Raw genomic sequence first — 21,292 nt, forward strand, 5'->3', positions numbered from 1 at the left:
TCTGGCAGTTGTTCACAGAAATGTCCATTTCAATGTCTGCCTCACATGTAATTGTACTGTACAGAGATAATGTTTAACTTTACCTTATCAATACAGAGCGATCAGAAACATCTGTCGTCATTTCCTTTCCTAACTATGTATGTCATAGCACTAACATGTAGCGGCAGAAGGGTTACTAGGTCAGAAAGCCTAATTCAGTGAGGCTTGAAGCCTAATTAACAGAACATGAATTGTAGTTATGTCAGTTTACATAAGTTAGCCTAAATAATTTTGATTGATCATAAATCTGATATCATCTAGCCAGATAATATAGCCAGTCTTAGCTATTGATCTGAATGTTCATTTATAAAAAAAATTAACAATAAGTAGACTAGTATGACTTACACATTTAATTTTTTGAAAGCTATCTACACTGCCTTGTCAATGTCAGCGTTATTGCCCATTTTAGTGAAGACTCCTTTAAATTCTTCATAAAGACCCATCAGCAGTGTTTTTTTCCGCGGTCGAGAAGATCACCGCTCTGGTTTTCGCCTCTTTTTTTGTGACATATCTTCATTTCGATGACCGCTTGTTCTGGGCATCTCATGTACGCCGTGCGCATGCAAGCTTGTTCCAGCCTGGTTTGAGTTAGCGTCGTTAAGACGTTGCTAAACTGTGTGAATGGAACGGCTTGAACCTTAAGTGGAAGTTGGCGTTCTTTCAAGCAGGGCTTTTTCAATTAATCGCGGATTTCATTAGCGGCGTTGATGGAATACCCCCACTGGTCTGACCTCGCTGCGGGGTAGCGGTTTGTTTTTATATACAACACTGAGTTACATACAGGCAATTCTGATGTCACAGGACAGAGCCATCTCCAGACCTCCACCAAGGGCCGCTCCGTCGATGGCTGCAATCGTCGGCATGGGCAGATTACCTACACAGCAGAAATGGGTTATCGGTTATATGCACGCAAGAGAAAATTATTTACCCCAGAAGACCCAAATACATTTTTTTAAATAAACGCTGGACTCTTCAGATTATCGATGTCCTGCCTGAAGTATTTTCTCAATCGTATTAGCAGTATGAGAAACTTTTTATTAAAATGTTTCCGATATGTTGACAGCAGATGCATAGCCACAACATTGTAGGGCTGCAACTAGTTTGATAATCGATTACACTGTCGATTACGAATACATATCTTAAATTACAGAATTAAATGCAAAAATTTAATTTAAACATAATTAACGTTAAACATTTAAGGGCTATCATAATATCATTTTGAAGATTGTTGGAAAAGCATTCCAGGGTATCATGAAGCTGTTTGAGAGACTTTTGACTGGTACTCTAAATGGTAATTGTAATGCATCTAAATATCTCAAAGTTAATCGCGGAGAAACAAAAATCTCACCAAATTTGACACTAATGGGTTAATTCATCAGCATGAGCTTCTCAATTATACACAAACAACGTGCTCAAGAAGCTCACCGGTTCGTGTTGGTGAAAAACTTGACGTTAACATTAACTCCGCCATGCCTTCAATATTAACCATTTCTCAATTAAAAACGTAACTCCATGAATGCAAATAAATGACTTATTTGAATATTAACTTGCCGTGCTGAACACTATTAATCTTCTGTCGTCACGGTTACAACACACTCTCTTTAATTGCTCATGCATTACAGTCATACTCCCGTGCCATAAGAGTTCGTCATTGCAGACTTCGCAACAACTACAGCCCTTGAATTCTTAAACGTAAAGCGGTCCCATACTCTAGCCTACCTTTTTTTTCTGTCGTACTCGACTTCCCTTCAGTGTAGCCTCGCTATCCTTACATTTTTTTTTTTTTTTGCTGGGTCTCGTGTAGACCCAACTAATCCATAAGGACATTCGTTGCCAACATTTTTGATTAAAGTTATGTAGCATAGGCGGATTGCTTGAAGATTCACATTTCCTAAATTGTGTTGGGTTACAAAATGTGCTGGTATATGAATTTCATCGTGAGGGGGGCTTTCACTACAAAACATTGGCAAAGTCAAAGTGAGAGGAACAATCAAGAGTGTAGATAACGTTATACATATATCCATGAAAAATAAAACACTAATGTTAGAAACACCTTTATTCTTCTTGGGAACATCACTAACTTTGCACACCAGGAATGCAGCTTGTGTTTACACTTTTTTATATTGAAAGATTTGACCATATTTTCTTATTAACTTATTAGCACCTTAATGAAACTATCCTGAAAATGTTAGTCTACATTGATGTGACTGCTGTCAAGATGAAAACAGGTCAACATTAAGTAAAAAGGTTTTAATCAGACAGAAACATTTTACCTGTCAAGGGGTTAAATTGTATTAAAGGCATAGTTTGTCCAAAATTGATATTTCGGTGACATTCACCTAACTCCCAGTTGGTCCTTCAGGCACAGTAATTATTTTTTTAAACAATCCATTATTCAGCTTAGTCTCAGTTGGTATTTAGCGTTGTACAAATTCATGAACTGAAACCGTACGTACCCCTATCACAAAGATGCACTGCAAGCTGAAAACTAAAACACTCTAAACTAAGTGGTGGGTACTCCTTTTGTTTACCGGTCAGATTTGTTCACAATTGTATCAATCCACGTGTTCTTTCAGAAAGAGTAAATGTATACACAGCAAACGAAAGTTAATATTCACTAGCTAGAAAGCAAGTTTTTTATATTCACCTCAGACAGTCACCTCTGCGATGGTAAACCGTTCCCCAACCCTTGCCCAGAATATCCGGAGGCAATATATACTTTGTGTATTATAATTTAGCAATCGGAAGTATTATTCCCAATCTGTCTTGTTTCCACAGGTTGAACAGCGTAACTTTATGCAATGTCATCTCATAGTAAGTGAAATTTCTGAAGAATATGAATTTTTGACAAATTATCCCTTTAAATCACTTCTCATTGCAGTCCATTTGGAATATATTTTTAACAATAGCAAAAATAAAAAAATATCAATCACTCAAATGGATTCCAGGGTGAGAAATTACTTGTAAACATAAAATCTGCTTGGTAGGATTGGAATAAGAAAAACAACATTAATTCTGGTAAAATGTCAGTATCCCTCACCAATTTCTGAGATCAGTGACCTGGCTTTAGATACAAAGGGTCCCACTTCACTCTGTTGCATTTTGGCCCGCTCTTTAAGGTCAGCACCTGTATGGAGAAGAATTTATTTATTGTTGTTCCATTTTACTAGGCCAAAGGCATAACAATTGAAATACAATAATATTATAAAAATAATCAGAGGGAGATTAGTTCCACTGTGTGGTTATGCATTTTTACAGATGGATAAGGCACATAGGAAATGTGACAGTACTTTCGATACCAATACTCCTGAACCTGAACTCTGCTGATACAGAGTAGTATGTCATAACGATTTATTAACAAAAGGGTATACAGACATTTTCTGATCGATATTTGGTGAAAATCTTGAAGTTACATGTGAATTTGCATGTTTAGCTTATTGTCCAACCACAAGGTAATCAGAGGGGCACTTGATTAACTTTAGGCACCTTAGGAGACAGCTTATCTGCCTAATAAATTTAAGATGGACCCCAAAAAAAGGCTACAGGACCTAACAGGTAGACTTGCTATTTAGCTATAAACCTGAATGTATTTCAAGAATGGAAATCAAACAGTTAATTGTTTATTCTCTTAGCCATAATTCATTGGCCATACACCCCCTCTTTGCTGTATGGCTTATTTTTACATTGTTGTGTACCTGCACAGAATATCCCAGGCACCATACTGCAGATGATGACAGTCCGCACTTTGTTGTTCTTCTTAACACTCTCCACAGCCTCAGTCATCTAACAGAGAACAACATCACGTGGAAAATAGGTACTTATAAAGAGCAGTACTCAGTCACTGCAATGGTACCAATACATACCATATTCACGAGGTTTTTGCTGATAGCATTTTTTTGCTTTGGTCGGTTGATCCCGAAGACAACAATCCCTGAAACGTATAAGATAGCGTTAGATGGCTGCATCCGACATGTATAGAACATGCCAACATGTATATTAAAAACATGTTTGATATTTAAAGCTCCGGTAAAATATTCTTACACGTCACGAATCTCCAACATAACTACACAACCTGAATGTCAATACCTCAATTTGACACCACCGAATATTAATTCAATATGCAAATGTATGATATGTTCAATCATATACGATTTTGTGGTTTGTAATTGGCAATCTGCAACAATGCTCACAAATACTGAATACAATCTATCACACTTTCCCAAGAGACTCACGGGAATGTATATAAAATATAATGGATTTAGTTGGTCATCTCCAAACACAGGCCAAAAACCACGCGGTAAATCTCATACGTCTGTACGTGCCTGTGTATCAGAGGGATTTGGAGGAAAAAGAAAAGACAAATAACCATCTTATTTGGACTATATATGTATATATAAATGACTGTAGTCCTGCGAATTACTGTAGTGGCTTTCACGATAACAGTAATTTAGCAGTCTGCAGTGCACTACCAGTGGTAAATGTATTGTTCTTCACGACTTTTCAACATTTAATCATGTCGACGTGTTAACAACTTTTGATAGGCAATATGCCTCTTTCAAGTCGAACAATTAAGTTTCGACATTTGTATTTTTTAACCTGAGCGGCAGCTAGCATAGCACCGCAGAACAGCTTTATCTGCTGTCAACTCGAGCGTGTGACGTTGAGTTACATTTGGCAAAACAATTTTTTGCCATTTAACCAAAAACAAGATTGGGGATATACTTGTATACACCAACGGCTAACTACCTGAATCTTCTCCATCCAAATACCTAACGCTCAAGTCATCCTTAGCGTCCGAGCTGAAATGACGAGTCGCTCCATTGCTTGTCGGACGAATGTACTGTAGTTTATTGTTGAGGAGATTTTGCAAATACTTTGCATGGTCTTTCAACCTGCACACTCCGTCGATGGTCCCCGTTTGCTGTCGAAAAGATTGCAAGAGGACTCGGCACCCCACAATTACCGCCATGCTGCAGTCAGCTGCAATGTTGATTTGACTTTCAACTTTGAACCGAGTGTGACGTAAATTGCCCACGTGACCGGCCAGTCAAACCGCGAGCTGGGATTCCCTCTTTATCCCGACGGTAATGGCACTATCAAAACTCCACGAAATAATCACAAACCTCGGACCTTGTATCTTCTTTCAGCCCGTGGTGACACTACAGTGAAATGCTGTGGCTATAATGAACTACACTGTATGACATTCAATAAAAGCAACCTTCGTTTACTGTTCATAACACGTTCTCCTTTCTATTACACAATTTGGTTCATGTAATTTAGTTTATTGTTGTAGTAGTAACTTTTCTAAATGTTATTTATAATTTAATATAGTTGTTAATCGACATCTGGCATCCCAGGCATCATCTTAGATGATAACAGCCAGAGATATTTGGGGCAGAACCATGGTCTGCAATCTACTTCCGAGTTATAGTTCTGGCCTTCAGCGCTTCCCAAACCTTTCTGGTTACTCTGCCCCTAACTGATTGTTAGTCTGCTCAGAGTACCCCTGCAATACTCCCTCAAGCAGTTTACCAGCAAGCCTACATGGTCTCATGAGACTTCTCAAGTACCCCCTGTGGATAGGCTAGGTACCCCCAGGGGTCCTAGTCCCCCTAGTTGGGAACCACTGGCTGACATGATACCGAATCAATAAACTCTTTCTTCCAAAATGTATGTTAGGATGGTTGCTGTGAGAAAACAGGTCCGCAAAAATATATTTTCTTGTCTCAGATATTGCTAATTCATAATGAATCATTTATGCACATTGAGTGTTATAATTTCAAGGCATTTGTGCAGTAAGGGGTTGTGCTGGCTGAACTGTTGATACAGTAATATATCCTTGTATAACAATGACAAATTTAGGAGTGTGTGTCTCAAGAGCTCCATTCATTCAGATCTCTAAGTACTAGTTTTCCTGCTGTTGAGCTAATTAGAAATAGAAATGAAAATAAGCCGTTTCTGATTAATCTATTACATACATTTATACTCTTTTTTAAATTTCCATCCTACTCCGGAACTGTTTAACTAAATACTCAACAGTTAAAAAAAAGAAATTGACAGCCACAACACACGCACAAGGTTCAGTGCTTACACATTTATTGTAAACAAAAATACACCATTTACAACGAAACGTTAAAAAGTTTACATTAGATTTGCATGTACAGCAGCCTCAGGTCTCTGGGTTACAGGTGGAGTCATCGAGATGATACGACGAACTACAACAGCAAGTGCACAACACGCCATTCATCTGAAATGAACTGCATCTTTACACCATTTCAGCCGCACAGTGCATTATTAAACACAGTGAAAACATAGTGCTAAGCAAAACGGAACTCATTTTGCGTAACATCCTGTCAATAGTGAATTGTGATCAGTAGTGCTTCTAGTTGATTCTATCACGGAGCCTTGCCGTGTCGTTATCAGTCTTTTCAGAGAGAGCACTTCTGTAGACAGATCAGCTATGCCCCGTTTTAAGCACAAGCTCTCAGAGTCTAAGTGGGCGTGCGAGCCATCTCCGTGGTCCACAAGTACTTTTTGGGAAAGCGGGCCCGGGGAGAGCCTGTGCTGGCAGCCATTTTGGGGCCCCTCAGTGCTGTCTTTGTGCCAGCGCTCCGGCCGGTGGCTCCAGTCCTGGATGTTGGTCACCTGGAGTGACAGGGGGCTGAGGGATGACTGCATGTACTCCGCCACAGTGCCCGGGCCCATCTGGTAGTACTCTCTGGCCGAGATGTCGACGGGAGAGGATGATTTCCCGGATGAGTCGTAGTCTGGGTCAACGGCCTCCACTTTGATCTGAACGGCTCTGGCCTTGATGCGCAGTTTGTGGGGCAGAGCCGAGGAAGAAGCGTCGGGCACTTTGAGGCGGGAGACAATGACGCTCTTTGGGTCGGCGGCGTGCGGCATCGGGCCTTTGGGGACCTGCTGCTCGTCCTCGCCATCCGAGGACTTGCCCACGACCCCGTCGTCCGAGGTCCTAGGCGAGTTGCTGGACGACCTGGTGAGGGGCAGAAACGGGGAGGGTTGGGAGTAGACCCCGAGGAAGGGGCTGGCCACGTAGTTCCGGTACAGTTCGTAAGGACTGCTCCGCTCGCGCGCGTAACCGCCGTTCTCTGCCGGCTCCTGCTTGACAATCTCAGAGGAGGCGCGCGTGCCACTCTGGGCCGCTGCGGACACCTCGGACATCTCGGACAGTGAGCTGTGAGGGGAGTGCTTGATGACGGATATGCAGCTGCTCCCCAGAGCAGGAGGTTCTAGGTCCCGAGCATAAGAGCCTCGGATTTCGCCCGGCGAGACAAAGTCGTGGTAGAGGGCGGCCGTGGACATTGAGATCTTCTGCACTTCTTGGGTGTAGGCCGCAGAACTCACCAGGCCGAACTTCAGCTTCAGTGCCAGCAGCTCTCCTTTGAGGGACGCATTCTCCTCACCCAGTGCCATCAACTTGTTCTCCAGCACCATGTCGTTAAGGCGCCGTTTCTCACGCGAGCGCTTTGCTGCCTCATTGTTCTTACGCCGCCTCTCCCAGTAGAGGTTGTCCTTCTTCTCGTCAGGGATGAACTCCCGTTTCCTACGGCACGAGGTACCTTTGGCCTTGAAGGGTATCGCTGAAGGCTTGTGGCCAATCAGATCTCTGTCTGTGCCTTGAAGGGCTCGGACAAGGACATCCTCTCCACTGTAAGAGCCATTAGTGAGTGGCTCTCTTTTGATGGTCTGCATATTTCAACAACTTGGATATTTTTGTGTTCAATAAACTCATAAGTCCTCAGTCATTTTGACTGGACATCTTGTTATCTGAAATCCAAGGGTGCCAATGACATGTGTCCAATAGTGGTAGCTCCGACAGGAGTGGGTAGTCCTTTTGATTTCACCAAAGCTGTCGAGAGAAAGAGTGAAAGTTTAGGTATTAAAGTTCAAGACTGGACAGGTTTTCAAGTTTCTCTCTGGCTTCCATTTCATGTGCTTAGTCTTAGCGTGCATCATCTCACACAGCTGTTCCACTGATTTCCTGTTGATTGACTAAACATAGAATTATGTTATTACTCACCGAGTTCTGTATGAGTCAGGGAAAAAACTAATTATTGAGGTTAATATTCAGCGTCAGCTTAACAGATAAATAGCCTTAGGTTAATAAAGGGTTGATGAGTGGCAGTTTATTTGTGTTTTAGGCTGTTGATAGGATATTTCCATGCAAGATATACACTGACATCTACTAATCATGTACCCTAAAAAAAAGTAGTCAAACTAGGTCATTATTTATAAAACCACGGCTCTTAGACAAGCCAGACACCATGTTATGGCTTTGTCTTCAATCTTACATCTATTGAGTAGATAAACTTGAAAAACTGGATTTAGGATTACGACGCCATAATAACCTCCTTGAGAAAATGTTGACTGATATTGACTGTCCAAACACCTGATATTGTTAGTGGTTTTGAGATGATATCCTCCACACCACCACTATATAAACCAATTTTGTAATCTAGACTTTGGACAGCCGGTATTATTACGCCATAATGTAAAGCAAATGTCTGAGCTCCACTTCTTTTCGTAATAGATGACTTAGTGCAGAAGGCATGTCTGCTTATCTAATGGCTATGCTGTAAGCTGTAACATTCACTTTCAGCACAATTGTGAATGTAGACCAGGCCAAATCAATAGTTACACTACTTAGTTTAGAATGTATCACTATGTATTATTTACACGCTGGGAAGGGTTACATAACCATGAGAGTTGCTTTTCGCCAAATGTAATAAGCATATGTTAAACTTCATTGCACTTTTCACTCCAATCTCAGTGATTTCAATGAATAGGGAAAAAGAGGGGACATGAGAAAATGGACATCAAGCACTCAAGCCTGGTAGCTAATTCACAGTGTGACCAGTCAGTGTTAAGGGTAGGGCTTTCTTGCAGGCAGTTCACACCTCTAACATCCACTGAAGATGAGGTGACCTCTTAAACCTTCACAGCATCTTCAGATAACAAAATGGAAATGGACACTTGCTGAAACCAGGAAGTAATAAGACCTCTCTAAATTTAGTCGTTATGTAAACATTTAGCAATTAAATAGATCACCTCGATCTTTATCGACAGGAAAAGTATCAAATGATTGCAACAGAGATCATTGTAAAATGTTCCAGGACTGAAAGAGAGCTTGGAGGAATTGACTACTCTAACATTTTCGGGTAACACAACTGCGAAATCCAGTGGTAAAATTATGCAATTCTGGAGCGCGCTCGACCCCATTTAGACTCTCCAAATGATGTCATCCACAGAGGCATACGCTCTCTGAAACAGTCTAGGAGAATAATCTATTAGCTTTTTGGGGGGCCAAGTCAGTAGAACAGAAAGATCTATTAGCTCCGTCGACCCAGTGCCCTAAACATTGATTTTTAGCTCGTCGTGAAAGAGCTAAGAGACTCCCTGACAATGACCTTCAATGGTCTGTTAGTGGCAGGCTACGTAAATCGAATGAGATAAACATCTCCAAGCCAAATGCGTTGGCTTTTTAAAGGCGTGGTCCTTTAGTAGCAGAAACACCCTCTAGGCTTATATACATATTAATCGGAAATTAGGAAGAGAAAATAGTCAGATATATTGTAGTGCAAGTTCCTCTATTATCCTATCCTGTAGCCCACAACAGGATCCCCTATCTCCCGAGAACCAGGAACAAAGGAATGCGACTAGCCGTAATCATCACACGTGGTTGGACAGAAACAACAAAATATAAACAGTCAGGGGACACCGAGGTCACCGTGAAACAATTGACACGGGGCTAACTAAAGGCCCAAAGCACGTGCGAATAGGTTATACACATTTATAATGGAGTTGCTTTTGGAATTTACTTGAATCACTGATTGGACGCGCTGCCTTATTAAGAACAAGCTCTGATTTATGCGTCATCGTAGCCTATACTAATAAATGTATAGGCAAAAATGAGATCGTCTGTGTTTAGCCGCCGAAGTTAATCAACGATTCAAAAGCGACGGATTGTTCCTATTGTCAGTTAGATGGTCCTGAACAGATTGTATTCTCATTCCCTGCCATGTCCCCTTGCCCCAGATTCATTTATTGTGTCAGGATTATAAAATAAGCATGCTCTGCTCAGTACTCCGCTGGCTGCCAGCAAATTCTGTGGCTGCGGGTGTTATGAAATATACACTGGAAAGGCCATTGGTTTAACACCGATGACCCATGCCTATTCACTCAATGGGAAAACAACACACATAGGTAGTCCTATGCGTGTCTTATTGCTGCTATTTAGGCTAGTACCCATTTTGAACGGCACTGGTGTGATATAAAGCAATGCACGGAAAAGCCACCAACACAGGCATACTATATTGATTTATTGCCATCCGCATAGCGACCGCAGCAAATTCACTCAATTCCAGGTCCCTGTCATGTTCGGTCGGCGCGTGATGCTTACTTGTAGTTATATTGATACCCCATATAACCATCTAGAACAAACTATCAAATTAAACGGAACGCTCGCTACCGTGGCAACACGTGAAGTCTCCCCAGCCGTTACAGCTAACAAAGCCAACGAATCTCTAACGTAGCGAACTCCCCCAGATACTGCAGCTACCCAAGTAGCTAATTACACAATGCCTAATATTAGTTAATTTAATACGTTTCATGTTTAATAAAATGTACACTTTTAAAAGTAGTTGAAATAGCTGAATACAAAAGCTAGATATTTTGCATAATACAGACAAAATAGTTAAGTCGGCCAACCAGACTGGTCAAACATCATTACGCGCAAATCTTTCACTATGGCTCTCTTTCCAACACTAACCTAAAATCAAAACGTACCTTTTCAAGAGTGAAATGATGGTCTTGTTTTCCGACGTGTAACGTGTAGAAGAAACAGGGATACGTTTCTGATACACCAAAAAATAGTTTGGCAAAGTGGTTAAATCCAGATCATTTTGAGTAACGTTACTAGTCTCCTGGTTTCCTCTCGGAGTGACGGGATTTGTGTTAGTAGGTCAGTGGGTATTGGCAGAGGGTACTGAGCGACAGCCTACGCAGCCAATTACAATCCAGCATTTTGTAATTTAAGCCAATTATTCGTTATGCCAGTCGACACATCCAGTCTGATGCTCATGAAGTCAGATATTTTTCTTGGGAACACAGTACAAGAGATGATACAGTATCGATGGTAGAATTCAAAACATTGTTTATTTTTTATTGGTAGTAATGCATGTTTTAATAAGATAAAGACATTCAAGTAAAAAATAATGAATTTAAGGCAAAATTGATTTGAAAATGTTTTTGCATTTAAGTTTCCAAAGCAAACTCTTTAGCACGCTACAATAATAAACTTAAGGGCAACGATGTAGGTCTAATACAGTATCTCTTATGATGGAAAGATGAAATTACCCTGTTTAAGATTGCCCTCTGTAGACTAAAACTAAAACTTTAGATTTTTTCCTGTAGCTGTTGGATGCCATTTGCAACCCATTTAAATCGTATGGGATTTTTTTAACAGCTTGAGTTCAACTGAGGCTTAGTTAACCAATCGAATTGTATAGTAGTAAGAGGTGAAGTAATATTTAATAGCCTGCACTAGATAGGCAATACTACTTCAAGTAAAACTACATATTGGCTTATCGAAAATGAGTAAAGATAACTATCCCACCTGACTGACAAAAACAGAACAATTTACCAAATAAGTATGGGCTATAAAGGGATATAGAAAACTTGTCACCGGATTTTGTGTGAGGGCACCTGTTTTAGGTGCTCTTTATAGAGAAAGTGCGACATCACCTGGCTGTCCATATTCATGATTTTGTAACCCCTACAATGTCGTTACTGTATATATATATATATATATATATATATATATATATATATATAAATCAGTTTAATTTTGCTAAAATTATTTGTTTAAGGGTTTCGACCTCGGCACATAAGGACTCCAACTGATGCCTTAAACGTCCATTCCCAACCATCTCACTTGAGACGATCGATGTGGGTGAACTAGCCATGATCTCGGAAGTCTTTGCCTCTTTTGGAACCAACAGTGTGTGACATGAACTACCGAAATATTGAGCACAATTGACTTTGCCAGGTTGACAGTTAGACCGACTTTCATTTGTGCCATCCCACCGTGCCAGTTCTTCCCCATGCAGTAGACCATTGTTCTTTATTTCATTGTCCTTGGTTATAGAAACTCGGTTAATCAAATTCTGGTCCTTCAGAGATTTGTTAGCTTTGAACCTTAATTTGTGTGGTAAAAGCGATAATGTCCCACCGCTAGATTTGTCAGCAGTGCATGATCTACCATGGGCTCTCGAACCCGGTTCATTTCTTTCCGAAGTAATCGGTCCAAATACGTAATTCTGGCTGTCAAGTGAGATTCCTTTATTCGCGCTGTCGTAATCTACAGGTGCGCTCCTATTAGCCCAACCTTCAATATCCGCAACTTGAGCGTGTTGCCCGCGTGCATCGGAGAATTGAGTGTTTGACCAAATCACTGGAAATGACACGCCTACATTTGGAGAGGTTCTGTAGCGGGACGGTGTATCAAATACATCAGAAGGATAATGTCCAATATTGCATGCAATACCAGAATTTATGTAGCACTGATAGTCATTCAGAGTAGTCACCGGTGGATAAGAAAATTCTTTGCCTGGAGAATATACTGGGCGTGAGACATCAGGACAATTTATATTTCTTCGACAGATTTCAACGTTGGGTAAACCTGGGTTATTGGGTAACCCAGGAACATCGGTATGTTTATTGTCCGACACTTCTTTGGAAACCTCAAAATTTGCCGTAAATGACGCAGCAGGTGCAAGCATCCAAGGAGACGCACGAGAGACACTAGCAAAGGTTTGATGTAAACAGTTGTTTGGGTAAGAGAATGTATCCGGCTGATCATAGCGACCCTCCACTTCCAGTGCGCGGTATTGCACAGCCGAAAGGGTTGCTTTTAATTTTTTATTCTCTCTAAGAAGTTCAACTGCTCGTCCCTCCAAAAGAATCCCCTCCGTTCTTCGACGCTGTCTTGACCTTTTCGCCGCCTCGTTGTTTCTTTTCCTTTTGAACCAATAATTCCAGTCTTTTTGCTCCTCTGGTATAAATTCCCTCTGTCTGCGCGATCTTACACTACCTTTAGAAATCGAATTTAACCCTAAAACTGATTTTGCATCATGGCTGCTGGACTTGGTCACCTCTGCATTCGCACACATCGCACTCGGCTCAAGTGTTGTATATTGGCACGTCTGCATCCTGCCCAAACTGACCCCGTCCGTTTTGTAATTAATGTGCGGAAATCCACCCTTTTGCTGTGCAGGGGCGAAGTCCATACTGTAAGTGACAACGAGGTCCATGGGTGCCTTTTTAAGAGTTCGCTTTGTATTCGTTTGACACGCCTACACCTTCCTTGATCACAAAGTTACATCTAGGGACGATTAGGTTTTATCCGCAAACCACGCGGGAGCTTTATGTACCATTTTTAATCAGAATGCATTGTTTTTACAGAGCTTTACGTTTTGGCGGCACCTTCACCCTTTTGTTTTTGTCAGGAACATTTTAGCAGAGAGATATCTCACAAATAATTGACCCTACCTCACTGTAGCCTAATTGAGTAAATGAAGTGGATGGATACAATAATATAAATATAGACAGAGTAAATTGAATTGTCGTGATTGACATTCACTGGAATGTTTTGTTGCACTTTCATCAATTCACATTTGCTCTGATCAATTCACATTTTAAGCAAAGAATAGTAGGTCCTGACCATTAATTGATTCTTAAAGTAAGACACAAAAGTCTGAAAACCAGTATATCACCCTTCTTTAGACCTATCGTTGCAGAACTAACCATGACCCTGTCTTGGCCGTGGATTGTAGTTCAGTCTTGTCTGGAGAAGGAGTTCAGCATTCGACTAGCAGCTACACGTCTGGTGGACTTTAAAAAAAAGAGAGGAACAAGACTGATGTCTTTATATTGTATCACTTTATTGGATAATCCATGCGGCTGGATGTATACAATATGGTTAACTTTTTTAATTACACCTAGGATGAAAGCCAATATTTGTTTGCAATGAAATGTAAGTCATCTTCGCAAACAAGGCATGATAAAACAATGGAAAAAAAGTTTAACAACATTAATTACATAAATTACAAATCTGTACAACAAGGTATCAAAGAAAATGTTGAGCAATGTCTAACATCCAAATCCATTCAAAAGGCAATATTAACAACGCAGTCATACGGAATGAAGCTAAACATAAAAAATTCCGCACATGTACATATCTTTCTGGACTTATCTCATCATGTTACGTTGAGTAGTAACACGTTCTGTTTCGGCTACAGTGAAGAATATTTAACTATCGAGTATAACATATTTCCGAAGGTGTTATCTAAATACTGTTTGTAAAGACGTTTCAAGCTCCAATGACTTGTTTTGCCCATACACCATACATTCTGCCATGTCTTTTTCGTTTAGGTTAACAAAATCGACACTTCTATATCTTACGATAAACCACAGTAAAATTGTCTCTGGAGAAGGCCTATCAATATAAAATGGAAAAGTTTAAAACATCATCGCAAGGCGACTTCAGGAATGCTTGTCGAAAAGAAAACGCTTCATGTTGCACAGCAACAGTAAGAACATAAATTCTTCTGAATGGCTTTGCAACAAAGTGAAAACCCTTTCCACGTTGGTATACACCCGCAGCCTAAACGGTGAAAACGTGGCTCTTCATTACCATTTTCTGTCGAGTAGCTTCCAGAGTTTAGGCTAGAGCTGGGCGACATGGGCAAAAACTATAAATTGAAGATTACAACATCAAAAAACATTACCACTGAAATTACTACTACTACTACTTTGAATGCTGTAGCTATCAATTGTCCCATTAACAATCACCCATATTAGCATTTCATCTTGAACTTCACATTTCTCTAGTAGGGCCTTATAGGTATATTCATCTTAGTGTACAATTTCAGCAAAACAACCACAATAAGTGGTCGGTTTGATCCTTGTCAGTGATTTTTGGTGAATCGTCCCAGCTCTAGTCCAGGGTTCATTACCCAAAGTTAGGAAACTTAGCCAGAGGTCCTGCAGGGGAAAAACCTGAGACGCTGCTAGCATTCGGATGCACCAGTGACAGCAAAACAAAACATAAATAACATTCAGTCATTGTTTATCCAATGCGTTCCCTTCACTTATTCCTGGCGCTCTATTGAACTCAATACTAACTAAGTTGACCAGAGCCTCTTAAGACTCAAGTTTGTTCCCCAGTCCTCTGGACTTTCCCTCTACGCCTCAGAGTACATCTCCATGTCGTCGGCCTGCGGTAGGTCGCTGTCGCCCAACAATTCAGTTTCCGGGACCGCCGTGTCCTCGCCATGGCCCGGCCCATTCTGGGACGCGCCGTCCGCCGCGTCCTCCTCGTTCGCCTTGGGGCTGTCACTGAGCAGGGCCGCGCGCTCCGTGCCAGAGGTGTTCGAGGGCGCCGTGGTGACGTAGCCCGTGGAGGTGGAACCGCTGCCGCTGTGGTGCGAGCCCGCCTTGGCAACCATCTGTGGCGGGTGGTGAGCCACCTGCTGGTGGGCCATCTGGTGCATGGACATCTGCATGGGGTAGAAGTTCTGCATGTACGGGTACGCCGGCATGGGCTGGTAGCCATTCACCGGGATGTAGAGCTGCTGCGCGTGTTGCGGCAGCATGGGCCGGTGCATCTGGCCCTTCATCGGCACGAACTGGGGCTGCGGGAAGGGCGAGCTCTTCTTCGGGCCGGCGTAGCGCGCCGCATTTGGCGCGCTCATACTGACGTTGCTGACGGGGCTGGTGCTCAGGGAGCTGGTCTGGGTGGTGTTGCTGGTGCACGAGGTCTGCGCCGAGCTGTTGTAGTTGGACAGGCTCTCCCAGGTGCGCAGGCGCGCGTGGACATCCTTGAAGCGCGGGCGGCGCGCCGGCAACTCGCTCCAGCACTCGAGCATCAGCGTGTAGACCCAGGCGGGGCAGTCGTCGGGGCAGGCCAGCACCTGCCGGTTGCGCACCATCTCAATAACGTCCTGGTTGGAGTAGCCGCAGTAGGGCTGGAGGCCGTAGCTGAAAATCTCCCAGAGCACTACGCCGTAGGACCAGATGTCGGAGTCGGTGGAAAACTTGCCGTACACAATCGCCTCCGGGGACATCCAGCGGATGGGGAAGGGGCTAGCACCCATCAGCTTGTAGTAGTCCGCGGAGTAGACCTCCCGGAACAGGCCCAGGTCCAGGATCTTGACATTGAGCTTGTCGCAAACAAGAATGTTGCGGGCTGCCAGGTCCTTGTGCACCACGTGGTGGCTGGATAGATACTCCATCCCAGCAGCCACCTGGGTCACAACATGCAGGAAGTCAGCCTGCTCCAGCGTGGACTTGACGGTCTTGTCGTCATCTGAGCTGCCCACGTCGGAGTGCGGCGAGCGCATGACCAGGAACTCATGCAGGTCACCCAGGCCGGAGTAGCTGAAGATCATGCTAATCGGCTGCTCCTTGGTAACCGCGCCCAGCAGGCACACGATGTTGGGGTGCTGGAGACGCGAGCGCAGCATGGCCTCGTGGCGGAACTCCTCGCGCAGGGTGCCCTCATCCTTGTCCTTGACGGTCTTGATGGCCACCACCTGGGTCTGCTCACCGGGGGCCGTGCCATATAAGTGGCCTTTGTAGACCTTGCCAAAGCGGTCCTCGCCTAGTTCTTCCATGAAGCGCACCGCGGAGAGGTTGATCTCACGCAGCTTCGCCTGCAGAAAGCAGAGAATCAGAGTTAGTCAAACAGACACTGTTACCCCATTTATCAATAGCTAGCCCATATGACAAGTAACGTTATATGACACTGATTACTTTATATTATACGAGTTCAACATATTACAAATGTGAACCAATATGACACCAATGGACTGATATGATGCTAGTGACCTGATATGACGATTGACCCCATATGACAGCAGTTGACCTTCATGACACTACTTGTCCCATATGACATTAGTGACTCCACGACTGTAGACATCACATAGGACACTACTGACCTCAAATGATGTCAGCTACCACATAAAACACAACTTGCCCTATAGAGAAAACAGGTACTTGGCAACTTATGTATGAATGAAAGACACCAATTGCTTAAAAGAATAGTGGTTTAGAATTTGTTGTTTCTTCATGAAGAAAAGCTATACTTATTTTAATACAATGACACAGTTAGCACTCTCACTGCAACAATATTACCCAAACCTACCCAGACCTGTGCCTTGTGACTTTCCTGTACAGGGCGCCCCATGACAGACGTTAACCCATTTTACACTAGTTAGCCTATGCTACAGTATGTAGCCCTAATGACCCAACCCACCTGGTGCTTGTGCTGGTTGAGGAGCGGCAGCTCCAAGTCCTGGCTGGGCAAAGCGGTGAGCTGACGGCGAGGGGGCGTGTCCGTTGGGTCCTTCTGCTTGTTGCGGCACATGCATACCAGGAAGAAGAGGCAGGCGATGACCAGCGGGATAGCGATGCTGGGGATCAGGATGTACAGGATCTCCTTCTTTAGGTTCTTTGGGGGCGCTGGAGGTCAAGTGTCAAATGAGGTGTTAGACATTATGTTGTAGCGAGCACAGTTGCATGCCTTTTAGTGACTGCAAAGACTTGATTTAAAGTTATTTTCCCCCTCACAGATTCCGATTAAGCCTATCCCTACAGATTTTTTTTTTTTTACATACAGCTCCGGAAAATATTTAAGGGACCACTGCACCTTTTTCTTTCCTTTCCTTTCCAAAAAAGTCAAAGGGAAGGTTTTGAGTGAGGAACAGAAGCGTTCCTTTTTTGGAAAGGAAAGAAAAAGGTGCAGTGGTCTCTTAATTTCTTCCAGAGCTGTATATTCTTGATTGAGCATATATTTTTGTCCAGTTTAGGGTACATCAGAGCTTGGGAAACCAGCCTATAATGTGCGGGGGGGTGAACAAGCAAGCAACACAAACGTTTGTAAATACCTCTTTGGGTGGGCATTATAGCCCAGGAGTGATCCCTATACAAATCACACAACCAGACACACAAAACGGGTCCCTGGGGGTTTGGCGGCACTCACCGCATGGGTGGATGTCGCACAAGTCCACCCTGACCTGCTGATCCAGAGTGAAGCACCAGGGTCCCTCCATCTGGCCCCCAGGGTTACGGCAGAAGTTGTGGCCCCCACGCAGCTCGGGGTAATCCGCAGGGGTCAGGTGGTGGCTGTGGGGGTACTGGGTGCTCCATGGCTGGCAAGGATAGCCTGACTTGGTGACGCTCACCGTTCCTTTGTAGTTGGCGCCACTGTTGTTATAGCAGCTGTGATCTGTTGGCGAATCTTTCACGAAGACTGAAAGTTAGTTTTGGGTGACTTCGACTGCTACGTTTTCACAGTGTTTGATGAGAAAATGCAACTTTAGAGCGGTGTTAAGCCATCTTTAAATAATGTCGTCTTCTTTAAATAATGTCCCTGAGCCTAATGTTCTAAAATACCAATTACCAGGAAGGCCACAAGAGGGCATCCTAGATACACAATGGAAAACCACAGAAACCCCAACTATGTAATGACATGCCTCCAAAACCTACTGTTTGTCTCTCTGTCCTTGTCTCTTCCCATATCTGTCTGTCCGTGTATGTGGCTCTTTCTGTCCGTGTTTACACCAAAAACTCCCTGTGTTGTGTAGGCATGTTCACGTCCAATTTATATCCAGTGCCCACTCATTGCTGTTCATCGGCTTGAACTTTTTACTCTCAAAACATGAGTGAAATCTATCCTTTGACTGAGAAAATTGTTCAAAGAAAAAACATTCTTAATCAAGAAACACCTATTTTCTTCAAATACTTTACATCTTTAGATATCCTTATGAACCTAATCTAATAGAAGAGTCTCAACTATATTTTTTCCAAGTTCATCAAATTACTAGCAACCCTTAGGTGGTCATCCAGTTTCACTGGGGTATAAACATAAGGCGATACAAACTACAATTATACATCACCTCCATGCCAACAAGCTATATGGAAATCTTACAAGAAGAAATGTTCAACTAACATGAAACAAACCTCAGTGCTCACTGACCAGAGAATCAAGCATTTGCAATGGCAATTCCCAGACCTAAAGCCCAGTGAAAACCTTTGGGGTGAGCTGTAGAGGAGAGTCCACAAGCAAGGACCAAAACTCTGAAGGACCTGGAGAGTTCACAGTCTTGGCAAGGGGCTGGCTGCACAAAGTTCCAATAATCGTGATATTATTTTGCAGAAAAATAGGAAATATTCTTGATTAGGTTTTTTTCTCACTAACCCGAATTAAAGGTTGTATTTCTCTCATATTTTGAGCGTGAGGTCAAGCCGACAAACAACAGTGACATTTCCACATCGTATTCTGTTGCCTCAGCTTCGCCAAGTGGTCCCATCAGTCAGTAGGGAATCCCACTCACTTGCGTGTCTGCTAAGTCGCTTCAATGTAAATATCTACTTACATGGTCCCAGCTGGTCCAGGGGCACCCCGATCCTCATACAGTTGGCGGCATCAGGTGAACCCGGGTAAGGTAGCAAGTGGCAGGTGGGCAACTCTAGCTGCATGAGGATGAGCGGGTTGGAGCGCGCGATGGTGTACTCCGTGTGGCACAGCTCGTTCTCCAGCGCCTCACACTCGTCCCTGCACAGCTGGCGGCGCCGCGGGCCCCGGGCGCCCTCGTCACACAGCGGGAACACGTAGTGGCAGAAGGAGGGGATGGCGAACTTGGAGCACTGGTCTGAGAGCTGCGTGGACGTGCCGATCATCGTGAACGCGGCTGTGGAGGGAGGAGCAAACGTAGAGACGGTCGCATTTCAGCGGCTTGGATGCAAATCGCCCGGTGAACTCACCAACAGTTTTCCGAACACTGGGTGAGTGCCGGCCACATTTGGATAATGGCTGCTGTCTTTTCAAAGGCCTTAAGAGGACAAGGAATTCCCCCTAAAGATATAGATGTATTTATTCTCTATTCTGTCTTCACAGAGTACACTAGATGTAGTTTCTCATCCCTAATCTGAGGTGGCCAGCCTATGTAAAGATAATAAGTACCATAGATCTGTCATGAAACACTGGTTTGTGTGAGGTAACCAGCAGCATTAGCTCTGGTGCTCTGGATAAATCAATAACTTCCAGGTGTTAGCATATTTTTCGAAAATGTGGAAGGGTAGAGGGACACTGAATTGCTTGTAATTTTCAAGAAGAGATGGGTGTAGCTCATTGATCCGGTTATGTTCTCTCTTCTTAAAACATATGGACCCAGAACTTAATCGAGAATCTGGCCAATGATGGGAGACTTTAGTTCAGGGTTAACTGAGAGTACATCCTCCCAAGCTGTTGGTACACATCTGCTGCTGAATAATTCCCTCCATTTCACATTTCTCGCACGCTCCTCTGATTTCCCTGACCTGTTAATGGAGTCCACGTTTCTGCACCATGGTTCTCAACATTAACGGACAAATTAAAAACCTGGCTTGAACACAAATTCTAAATAAAACCGCCTACATGGCATAAGCAAACAGGTAGGCCATTCAAAGTAGTGTTATTTAACAGAAATCCTGAAGTAGGCAGTCTCAAATGTGCACTCCTTGGTTTTTGGCCACTGCTTGTAAAAGTGGCGCTGTGGAACCAAAAATATTTCCTGAAAATGTTGTACTGGTTTTGCACTGCCGATTAATTTCATGTTTAACTGTGGAATGATATAGATTCTTCCTATACGTTACAATGGGAGGTCTAAGACGTTATTTTTTTAACTGCAAAAGTCACAGACAACTGAGAATATTTTCAAGCTGCGGCCCATGTGGGTGGAAAGACATCAAATGAGGATTAATGGATTGCTCGTTCAGGGTGGCCGGCCACGCTGGAAAAACAAGCCCAAGGTGACTGGCTATGGTGTGGCCGACCGGAGATGGAGCTTTAGTCTATGCCAAACTACCATTTGAAGAGTCAGAATATAATATTTGATAGGGACCATTTTGGTCACATTGAGATTAGTATGTTCTGATCACCAGTGACAATGTTTGTTTTCCAGCGAGCCTAATTAAGCCAAGGCAATGTTCTTCCTGTAAGCCTCTTCTGTTTTTCAGTTTGTCTTCCACTTGAGACAGGGACACTGTGTCCTCACTGTAGACATTATCACCTACAGTAAAGGAATCTAAGTAATGAAATTAAAGACCCTAATTTCCTCAGAGAGAACCCACGCCAAACATGACTTCAGCCGAACAAGGCTACATTCCAAACGGTACCCTGTTCACTTTGCGC

The 21,292-nt window shown here is 43.1% G+C and overlaps 3 protein-coding genes across 5 annotated transcripts in view; all 3 read right to left on the reverse strand.

Annotated features, from left to right (window-relative positions):
• The window catches only part of auh (AU RNA binding protein/enoyl-CoA hydratase), a 30,951-nt gene extending 25,892 nt beyond the window's left edge, over positions 1-5,059 (reverse strand). The window contains exons 1-5 of one of the 2 annotated variants that reach the window (XM_010887496.4): positions 4,786-5,058; positions 3,903-3,970; positions 3,735-3,822; positions 3,080-3,166; positions 821-913 (exon numbers count right to left, since the gene is read on the reverse strand). In XM_010887496.4, coding sequence (XP_010885798.2) covers positions 821-913; positions 3,080-3,166; positions 3,735-3,822; positions 3,903-3,970; positions 4,786-5,008 — 559 coding nt within the window. In that variant the 5' untranslated portion in view covers positions 5,009-5,058. Of the gene's footprint in view, positions 1-820; positions 914-3,079; positions 3,167-3,734; positions 3,823-3,902; positions 3,971-4,785 lie in introns of both variants that reach the window. The other variant, XM_010887497.5, reaches the window with a different exon arrangement.
• A 1,052-nt stretch (positions 5,060-6,111) lies between these two features.
• nfil3 (nuclear factor, interleukin 3 regulated) lies at positions 6,112-11,013 on the reverse strand. Its single transcript, XM_010887495.5, has 2 exons — positions 10,846-11,013; positions 6,112-7,909 (listed from the first exon to the last, which is right to left on the reverse strand). The coding sequence occupies exon 2, from the start codon at positions 7,750-7,752 to the stop codon at positions 6,373-6,375; it is 1,380 nt and encodes a 459-aa protein (XP_010885797.2). The 5' UTR covers positions 7,753-7,909; positions 10,846-11,013; the 3' UTR covers positions 6,112-6,372.
• A 2,966-nt stretch (positions 11,014-13,979) lies between these two features.
• ror2 (receptor tyrosine kinase-like orphan receptor 2) overlaps positions 13,980-21,292 on the reverse strand; it is a 66,933-nt gene continuing 59,620 nt past the window's right edge. Inside the window, exons 6-9 of one of the 2 annotated variants that reach the window (XM_010887494.5) lie at positions 19,497-19,811; positions 18,101-18,346; positions 17,375-17,580; positions 13,980-16,772 (exon numbers count right to left, since the gene is read on the reverse strand). In XM_010887494.5, coding sequence (XP_010885796.3) covers positions 15,303-16,772; positions 17,375-17,580; positions 18,101-18,346; positions 19,497-19,811 — 2,237 coding nt within the window. In that variant the 3' untranslated portion in view covers positions 13,980-15,302. Of the gene's footprint in view, positions 16,773-17,374; positions 17,581-18,100; positions 18,359-19,496; positions 19,812-21,292 lie in introns of both variants that reach the window. The other variant, XM_010887493.5, reaches the window with a different exon arrangement.

The sequence above is a fragment of the Esox lucius genome, chromosome 23, assembly GCF_011004845.1.
Source record: "Esox lucius isolate fEsoLuc1 chromosome 23, fEsoLuc1.pri, whole genome shotgun sequence".
Lineage (NCBI taxonomy): Eukaryota > Metazoa > Chordata > Actinopteri > Esociformes > Esocidae > Esox > Esox lucius.